The sequence below is a fragment of the Mastomys coucha genome, unplaced genomic scaffold, assembly GCF_008632895.1.
Source record: "Mastomys coucha isolate ucsf_1 unplaced genomic scaffold, UCSF_Mcou_1 pScaffold21, whole genome shotgun sequence".
Classification (NCBI taxonomy): Eukaryota; Metazoa; Chordata; class Mammalia; order Rodentia; family Muridae; genus Mastomys; species Mastomys coucha.
In genome coordinates this window covers 33,053,287-33,062,869 of record NW_022196904.1, presented here as the reverse complement: position 1 = coordinate 33,062,869, position 9,583 = coordinate 33,053,287, and the positions used below count along the sequence as shown (strand labels likewise).

Sequence of the window (9,583 nt, the reverse complement as noted above, 5' to 3'; positions counted from 1 at the left end):
GAGACAAAACAAATCTGTCTTCAGAAATTAGCATTAAAGGAAACCCAGAATGTTCCAAATATATAATTGTTCCTTTAAAGCTGGGCAGTGGTGGCACACGCCTTTAATCCCAGCACTTGGGAAGCAGAGGCAGGCGGATTTCTGAGTTTGAGGCCAGCCTGGTCTACAGAGTGAGTTCCAGGACGGCCAGGGCTACACAGAGAAACCCTGTCTTGAAAAACCAAAAAAAAAAAAAAAAAGATTTAAGATCCAAAAGAGCAAAATGTTCAAGGCAACAGCTCTGCACCTTTGTACAAATTACTGTAAAATTTATTCTTAGGTTTTCTGGACAAGGAACCATGGTTGTTGCAAATTAGAAGTGCATAAGAGCCTATGTAATGATGAACAAATTCTGGTCAATCATTTGCAGTCTAGGCGAGAGCAATGTGTTGATTGGACCCTCTCAGGAGGATTATAAAAAGGAAAAAAAATCTGCTAGACACATCCTGATACCACCAGTTGAGCGGACTCCATGGCTGTTCAGGCTTCCCAGTGATTGTTGGGCTGAGCATCTGGAGCTCACATTCTTCTGTAATCTGAGCAGAGACTGCCCTGCATCGCCTGGCATCAGTGGATCAGTGGACAGAGCTATGAGTGAGTACCATGACGAGGCAGCCTCAGTGCTTAGGTTTTTATGTTCCCTCAAAGTAGGCATGACCCAGTATGAAATGATCAGCAGTCCCATCATGAGGAAATATTAAATATTAAAGCAGGCCCAACTTCTAGTATGAAAACTATTATATCTAGGACATGTAGCAATGTCACTATTCCTTAGAATTCCCCTCCTTTTATAATTCATGAAGGGCCAAAAATATATTTTGACTGTTACATGACCTCTGAGGCATAAACACTACTATAAAAGCAATGGGAGCTTCCCAGCCAAGACTCCCATCCTACTGATTCCTGAGTGTCATCAGAATTAGAATCCTGTCAAATATGTCAACAACAATTTTTAAAAATAAGAAGAGTGCTATACAGTCACCCAAATCTCCACATACTCAGTTGCATTTAGCCATCTCAATTTCAAATGCGTTCACATTAACGGCTGATGATTGCCCCAAACCATTTTACACCATTGCCCCAAACACCAAAGGAGACACAGTTTAAATATATTAAAAATGGAAGGATTAGCCGGGCAGTGGTGGCGCACAACTTTTAAGCACTTGGGAGGCAGAGGCAGGCGGATTTCTGAGTTCCAGGCTAGCCTGGTCTACAGAGTGAGTTCCAGGACAGCCAGGGCTACACAGAGAAATCCTGTCTCAAAAAAACAAAAACAAAAACAAAATCAAAAACAAAAACAAAAACAAAAAGAAAAACCAAAATACAAAAAACAAACAAAAAATGGAAGGATCAAAAAAATAATCAATGGGGGCTGGTGAGATGGCTCAGCGGGTAAGAGCACTGACTGCTCTTCCGAAGGTCCTGAGTTCAGATCCCAGCAACAACATGGTGGCTCAGAACCATCTATAATGAGATCTGACACCCTCTTGTGTATATGAAGACAGCTACAGTGTATTGCACCAGAGTGAGCAGGGGCCAGAGCAAGGAGAGGTCCAGAGTTCAATTCCCAGCAGCCACATGATGGCTCACAGTCATCTGTAAAGCTACAGTGTACTCATAATCGTAAAATAAATCTTTAAAAAAATAATCAATGGAAAGAGCCAGATGTCCTCCTAGTATCAGGGAAATACGATATTTCTGTCTTCCCAGGAAATGGAGTCCCAGATGGCACCTGCATTCAACCACAACCCTATCCTGGAGACCACCAGACTAATAAAGCATACAAAGAAGACAAGTCTATGAAGAGGATACAACCTAAGAGGAAGAATAAGCAGATGACTTGCGGAAACATCAAGGACACAATACTACTAATCCCAAAACTATGCTGTTATATTTACTGACTACATGCTATGCTCAGCTTGTCAATGCAAACTGAGTTGGTGGGAAGAAAAGCATTTGTGTAACAGGAGATAGTTTTCAAATGCTAAGGATTGCTTTTACATTTTTTAAAGAAATTATCAATGCCAGTAGTGATTATTGATGTACTAATACAAAATGAAAACATGGCTTATAATTAACAAAACTACTAAAATTAAATATGATCAGCAGAAATTATTTAAGAGATGGGCAAGATGTATTAAAAACAAATATCTAAGCAGAAATCACCCAAGAAACAGGCAAAACAAGAACCATCATTTTAAAAAATTTTTAAAAGTTATTATTTGTTCTTCAAGTATAATTTTGGTTGTCTACTTTAATGTGTTAGTTTTCTTTCATACTATTGATGGTCAAATTAGTGATGTCCATCAAGAGATAAAATCTTTCAAGTGACCTTTGAGTTAACGGTTAACCTTGGCCTCTATTCTATCCACAATCTGCTCTTTAAATAATAAAAAGAGGGGGTAGATAAATAGGAGGCACGGAGATCTTTGTGCTCACAGATACATACTAGGAGAGATTTCAATGTTAAATATACAACGCTGTTCCTTCAAAATAAGGAATGTATACACCTAGAAGGCTGGGAGTAGAGGTGACTACCCTTGTGACATTTGCACAATCTTGTGGCTAAAACCACAAAGGTCCTCCTCTTATTATCAACATCCCATTCTCGATCTATCTATAGAACCCAACCTTATGGAAGGTGATCCACTTACTTTACAAAGCATTTCTATATAATTACATCCAATCTTTATTTACCTCATTTTATATTTACTGTTTACACAAGATTGAATAATTTAATTATAACCAGGAAAGTGTTCACAAATTTTGCACTGCTTAACTGACCTAAAAATAAAGTACTTCAGGTCAGACTCCTAAAGTTAGAATCAATACTGATGTAGTTGTATAAATAACAAAGTTAAATCTGAATCACCTCAAATATTCAGCATTTTCCGTGTGCAAAAAAACACCTTCTGCATTTCTGGAGTCAGAATTATATTAATATGTTCCAGAAAATGAGTAGAAGCATGAGAATAGCTTAGTTCTGACTTTTGAACTGAAGCAATGGTCTGTGAATTACTTTATTTATATTTCCTGATTTATTGCTTGTCACTCCTAATTCATTGACATCTGTATAAAATGTAGGCCAAAATTCAAAACAAAGGGTTCCTTCTGCAGGTCATAAGAGAGAATCTTCTCCAGGCCTTGGTCCTGGTCTTACCAAAGTCTTTTCCTCTGGATTGTACATGCATTCTTCAAGCCTCTGTTCACTCTTTATATCCTCTCTGTCCACGGGGATCTGAGCCTGCCCACAGGGATCTCCAATTTCTGTATTTAAAATATTTATTTTTGTGTATGTGTGCACATGTTCATACATGACGGCATAGGTGTGCCATGGAGTTTGTCTATATGGCAGAAAACAGCCTCCACAGTTCCCCATCCTTGAGGCAGGATCTTTCATGTTGATTGTTGCTGTACTGGTGCCCCAGGATAGCTAGCCCTCCACCTACCTTCTGGAGATGCTCCTATCCAACCTCCAGTCCTTCCACTGGAATAGTGCTGGGATTATAGACATGTGCTCCTGGTCTGCCATTTATACAAGTACTAGGGAATCTGATCTGAAGTTGACCATTCTGTGAAACATCATCTTCTAAACCATCTCCCAAGCACAAAATTCCCTTCTTTTAAGACATTTGATTTATGTGCATATGGATGGGTGTGGTATGTTTGTGTGCATGTCTCACAGTATGCACATGGCAGTTAGAGAAAATCTTACAGGAGTGGCTCTCTGCTTCTACCATGTGGGTCCCAAAAATTCAACTTAGGTCACCAGGCTTGGTAGCAAGTGCTTTTCTCCACACAGCCAGCCCATCAGACCACTATAATGCAATATGGCATCAGTTCAACTTCTTTATAGCTATCTAGGGAGGGGAAAGCTACAGAAATTAGTTCATGCTAAGGTGATTCATGTAAATACACTGCAGCTGTCTTCAGACACCCAGAAGAGAACATCAGATCTCATTACGGATGGTTGTGAGCCACTATGTGGTTGCTGGGATTTGAACTCAGGACCTTCAGGAGAGCAGTCAGTGCTCTTAATCTCTGAACCATCTCTCCAGCCCTGCTAAGATGATTCATTAAAGCAACCCTAAAACATTAAATATGTTCACAGCTCTCTCATCTAGAATTTATGTTTTGCAAAAACCTCAAGAGCATCTTATAAAAGACTCAACAAAGTGTTTACCACTGCCCAGACCCCAGGAGGAAGTTCACTCACCAACTCTGCTTCCTTGCTGATTCTCAGGAAGGCCTCCTGATACAAACAAGTCTCTTCACTATCCTTTGAGAGTTACTGGAACACTGGCTTTCTTCTGTCTCCAGTACTCTTTTGTCATGTGTCTATTATACAAGTGAGAAGTCTGCTCTCATGGTAATTAGTGGCCAGGCAGAGAGAAGGCACCATAGGAGCAGGACACAGAGCAGAGGAAAGGTCCAGGCAGTCTATGCAAGCTATGGCATAATGACAGCAGTCTAGCAGTCACCCTCCACTCCCCTAGAACCTTGTGCCCTAGTTTGCATTCACTGTCAACTTGGCACAGCCTGGAATCAACTGAAAAAAGGAATCTCAATGGGGCAATTTAAAAAAATAAATAAATAAGATCAGTCTATGGACACATCTATGATATAGAAATGCCTTGATTGATAACTGGGTTGAGCAACCCAGCCCATGATGGGTGCATTCACTCCCTCAGCAAGTGGTTATGGGATATGATGAGAAAGATATCTGAGCATCAGCCTGACAAGCAAGTCAGCCTACAGCATCCCTCCATTGTTCATGCTATGGTCATGCTCCTTGGCTCTGAGGGACAGTTCCTGCCTTAACTTCTCCAAGCAACAGGCCTGCAATATGGAAGTAGAAGTTAAAATACAACCTTCATTCCCCTAAATTGCTTTTAGTCAATGCATTTGCCACAGAAACAGAATAAAACAAGGGTACCTTGTTTAGTCACAGTATCCCAGGCTAACTGAACAAAGAGGGATCTTCAAATAGTTTTACGCTATTTTAGAGTCTATATTGGGTTCTTGAAGATTTCAAAAACCCATAACGCTTTCAAAACCAGTCCACAAAACACATGTAGTCCAAATTAAAAGATCTTCCCACATCAAAAAAACCAGATTGCTGGGCAGTGGTGGCACATGCCTTTAATCCCAGCACTTGGGAGGCAGAGGCAGGTGGATTTCTGAGTTCGAGGCCAGCCTGGTCTACAGAGTGAGTTCCAGGACAGCCAGGGCTACACAGAGAAACCCTGTCTTGAAAAACCAAAAAAAAAAAAAAAAAAAAAAAAAACAAAAACAAAAAAAAACCCAAAAGAATCAGATTAAATAGTGAGTTTCCCCACTCCACACAATTTCACTAAGACACATCTCTCACAGGTATAGCCAGTGGCATGGATATTGCCACCTTCAGTGAAAGAGCCTTCCTTCATCAATCATCAATCCACATAAACTCTAACAGACATAGCAACCAGTCATTTTGATGAAGGCATATCCTCAATTGAGACTACCTCAGATGGCTGTAAGCATTCAAATATATGAGACTTTGGGGCCATTCTTATTCAAACCACATTCAATTAGTCCCCATTGGCTTGTAGCCTGAGCATATTGCAAAAATCATAATTTTTCCTATCATAATTGCAGTCAGTCCAATTTCCAAAGTCCCCATCATCTGTAACAGTTTCAACAATGTTTAAAAGTACAAAGTTCAAAGTCTTCAGAGATTCAAGGCAATCCCTTAACTGTAACTTGCCATGAAATCAAAATCAAGTGCAGATCACATGCTGTCAACCATCAATGGCACAAGATATATATCACCATTCCTGATGGGGAAAGGGGGATCATAATGAGGAAATACTGGGCCCAAGTAGGAATGAAAACAAGTGGGGAAAACACCAAATATGCATTTCCACATCTGATGATAAACTATTCAGAATTCTAAATCTTTTAGCTTTGTTGACTGCAACACATTTCTCTTAACCTGGTTCCACGCTAACTGTGTAGCTCTCTTCAGGAGGTATGCCATAATCCTAGGACCTCCAACAAGTTGGAATCTCCAGTACATTACTGGCTTCACCTTTACAGTTTCATGAAAGGCCTCTCTGAGCTTCCATGCAGCAAGACCCCTAGCACATGCCTGGCCTCAGTAACTTTTCTTAACCATGAAGGGAGGGAGATTCCAGGCTGCCCTTTTTGACTAAAGCCAGAATCACGTGGCTCAAACTGCCACATTCTTTTGCTTGCTAGAGCTGGAACTTGGCCCCTTGTTCAAATAGATTTTCATCAGCTTTCTGTTTCCCCTGCTTAAGCATTTCTTGTTAACTCCATTTTCACAAGTAGGAAGTTTAACTTGGTGGGGTCCTGCCCTGAAGGCACCAGAATTCTCTTTATTCTTTTATTTAGCATCAAGCTTTTCTTTAAACTTCTCATCTTCTTGAGGCGAGGACTTAGCATCATTACATTTCCTGGTACTCCCTTTCTCATCTACTGTACATTTATTTTCTTCCTTGTTCAGGTCACTCATCTTCATTATTGGTGTGTATCAGAGTGACTGCAAATTCTAGGCTGTCTTTAAATCTCTTCTGCCTTTGCCATTAAGTCAAAATTCTTCAATTTAAACTCAGAAAGATTTTTGGACAAGGGCAGGGGCAGGAAGTAGACATATTTTTCACCAAAATCTAACAGTAACAGTGTCTAGAGAACTTACTCAGGAACCTCTTAAGCCAGGAGATCATAAGCTATGTTGTTGCTCTTAGTACCACTGTGTTCCATGCTCCTGCTAGTGTGGCCAATTAGGTCCTGACAGTCAAATTCAACTGCTTTCCTAATCCAGATCTGAAAGTCTACATTCCACAAACAAGCAGCATGGGCGGGGCTGTCACAGCAATAACCCATTCTTGGTACTAACTTCTGCCTTGGTTATTGTTCTATTGATATGAAATGTCACCGTGACCACCGTAACTCTTACTAAGGAAAGAGTTTGTCTGGGGATTGATCACATTTAAGAGCTTTAGTCAACTATCAAGGCAGGGAACATGGTGGCATGTCAACAGGTATGATGCTGAAGAATCTGCAAATTCTACATATGAATCCAAAGGCTGCTGTGAGAGTGACACTCATCCTGGCTTAGGCTTTTAAAGCCTCAAAGCTCATCTTTTCTTAACCATCAGATGGTAGTTTATCATCAGATGTGGAAATGCATAAGGAAGTGGCACACTTCCTCCAAGGCCATACCTCCTAATCCTTCTCAAGTACCACTACCCCCCTTCCCCATGACTAAGCATTAAATAAGCATTTAAATGAGCCATAGAGGGCCATTCTTATTCAAACCTTCAGACTTGGCCAAGATACCTAGGTGAGTTGGAACAGATACAGGATACTGTTGATAAGACCAAGAACTTGAGACTAGATGGGTTATAGGCCCTAGGTAAAAAGATACTAGAATTTTGCTAAATGAGCATGGCAATGATTTTTAATGACATGCCATTATACACACAGATCTCTCAACCAGCAAGGTTTAACACAATCACCCACAACCAGACAATGTGCAGAGAATGAGATGCATTAGAGCACTCAGACCTATACAGGCTGTCATTATCCTAACCCTCCAATGAAGGCTTTAGGGCCTAAGCAGAAGAGGAAGCAGAGGGGTTGAGGATTTAGCTCAGTGGTAGAGCGCTTGCCTAGCAAGTGCAAGGCCCTGGGTTCGGTCCTCAGCTCTGGAAAAAAAAAAAAAGAAGAGGAAGCAGAAAGACGGTAAAGGCAAGAGGTGGTGGATAACTCTAAAGAAAAAGCCTTTTCCACACGCCTCAGGACTAATGACCTCATAGACTCCCTGAGACTATGACAGCATACACATGACCTGTACAAGCTCAAGACTGAGAAACTCATAGCTCAGGGAAGGAAAAATGGGCACAAACTCCCACTCCTAGCCAAGCACCTATTTGAAATCCATAGATTCTGTAAGAGGGGAAACCAGTATTCTTCAGTGGAATGACATTGGGCATATCAACCATAATTAAGAGGATGCCTCATGTGCAAGAGCATTTTTCCAATAGAAATCCAAATCTTTGTTCTTTTATGATTTTTCAGTCTTATTTTCATTTTTGAGAAAGAGGTTAGTGCATGTGCGAGAGAAATCACGATGTTAGGACAGTGTGGGTGAGGCAAGTGGACAAAGAGATGGTGAGAGGAGAAAATATTTAACAAATTGTGTCACATAAAATTAAAAAATATATAAATAAAAAATACTTAAGCAAACAAATCAGCACTGGTCCTCTGCAGACAAATACAACATGTAGTAAAACACACAATAACCCCACAGACACTGCCACATTGGAATTGTAATACTATCTATCTATCTATCTATCTATCTATCTATCTATACATATATACATGTATATATATGCATATATATACATATATTAAAGATTTATTTATTTATTTTATATAAGTATACTGTAGCTATACAGATGGTTGTGAGCCATCATGTGGTTGTTGGGAATTGAACTCAGGACCTCTGCCAGCTCTGGCCCCACTCGCTCAGGCCCTGGTCGCTCCATCCCAACGATTTATTTATTATTATATGTAAGTACACTGTAGTAGTCTTTTACACACACAAGAAGAGGGTGTCAGATCTCATTATGGATGGTTGTGAGCACCATGTGGTTGCTGGGATTTGAACCCAGGGACTTTGGAAGAGCAGTCAGTGATCTTAACCGCTGAGCCATCTCACCAGACCTGTAATACTAAATTTTAACTCAACACTATTTGGATAAAATGAGATAAAAACAATGTAATTCCACTGTGTTATATTCTGAATATATTACCTAAGTATCATCATCCCTAGAAAGAGGATGGGCTAATATCTCTACAAGTTAGGATTACTACTTGAATTAGAATCACGACAAGACATTGTTTCATTCCAAATTACCTGGTTCTATGCCTTTTAATTCCTTTATGCCTGCAGTGGATGGTTCTTCATTTTGCTCAAGACAGGTGAGTAGCTCTAATTTTGATACTGAAAGGCCTGTGTATTAGAAGAAACATATGACATGTTTTATACTTTATGTTCATTATAGTGGGTTTTCACACACTGGGTTGTACCAATGGATAAAAGGAAACAGAATGGAAGATCCACAGTGAATTCCTAATTGTTACTTCCTGACACGTATTTTAGACTTTCCTGAAATGAATACACTTAAATTTTTGTATATATTTACTCCCCTTTAAATCACCACATAAAGAGCTGCAGAGATGGCTCAGTAGTTAAGAATAATGACTGTTTTTCCAGAAGTCCTGAGTTCAATTCCCAGCAACCACATGGTGGCTCACAACCATCTGTAATGGGATCTGATGCCATTTTCTGGTGTGTCTGAAGACAGCTACAGTGTACTCATATACATGAAATAAATAAATCTTTAAACAATATTGTCACATGAAAAAACACAGCTGGGCCAGGCAATGGTGGAGCACGCCTTTAGTCCCAGCACTTGGGAGGCAGAGGCAGGTGGGTTTCTGAGTTAGAGGCCAGCCTGGTCTACAGAGTGAG

General features: G+C 40.2%; 1 protein-coding gene across 1 annotated transcript in view; it reads right to left on the bottom strand.

The window, feature by feature from the left end:
* The window catches only part of LOC116102082 (zinc finger protein 345-like), a 332,287-nt gene that overhangs the window by 9,607 nt on the left and 313,097 nt on the right, over window positions 1-9,583 (bottom strand). The window contains exon 4 of the mRNA XM_031386274.1: window positions 8,966-9,061. Coding sequence (XP_031242134.1) covers window positions 8,966-9,061 — 96 coding nt within the window. The remainder of the gene's footprint in view (window positions 1-8,965; window positions 9,062-9,583) is intronic.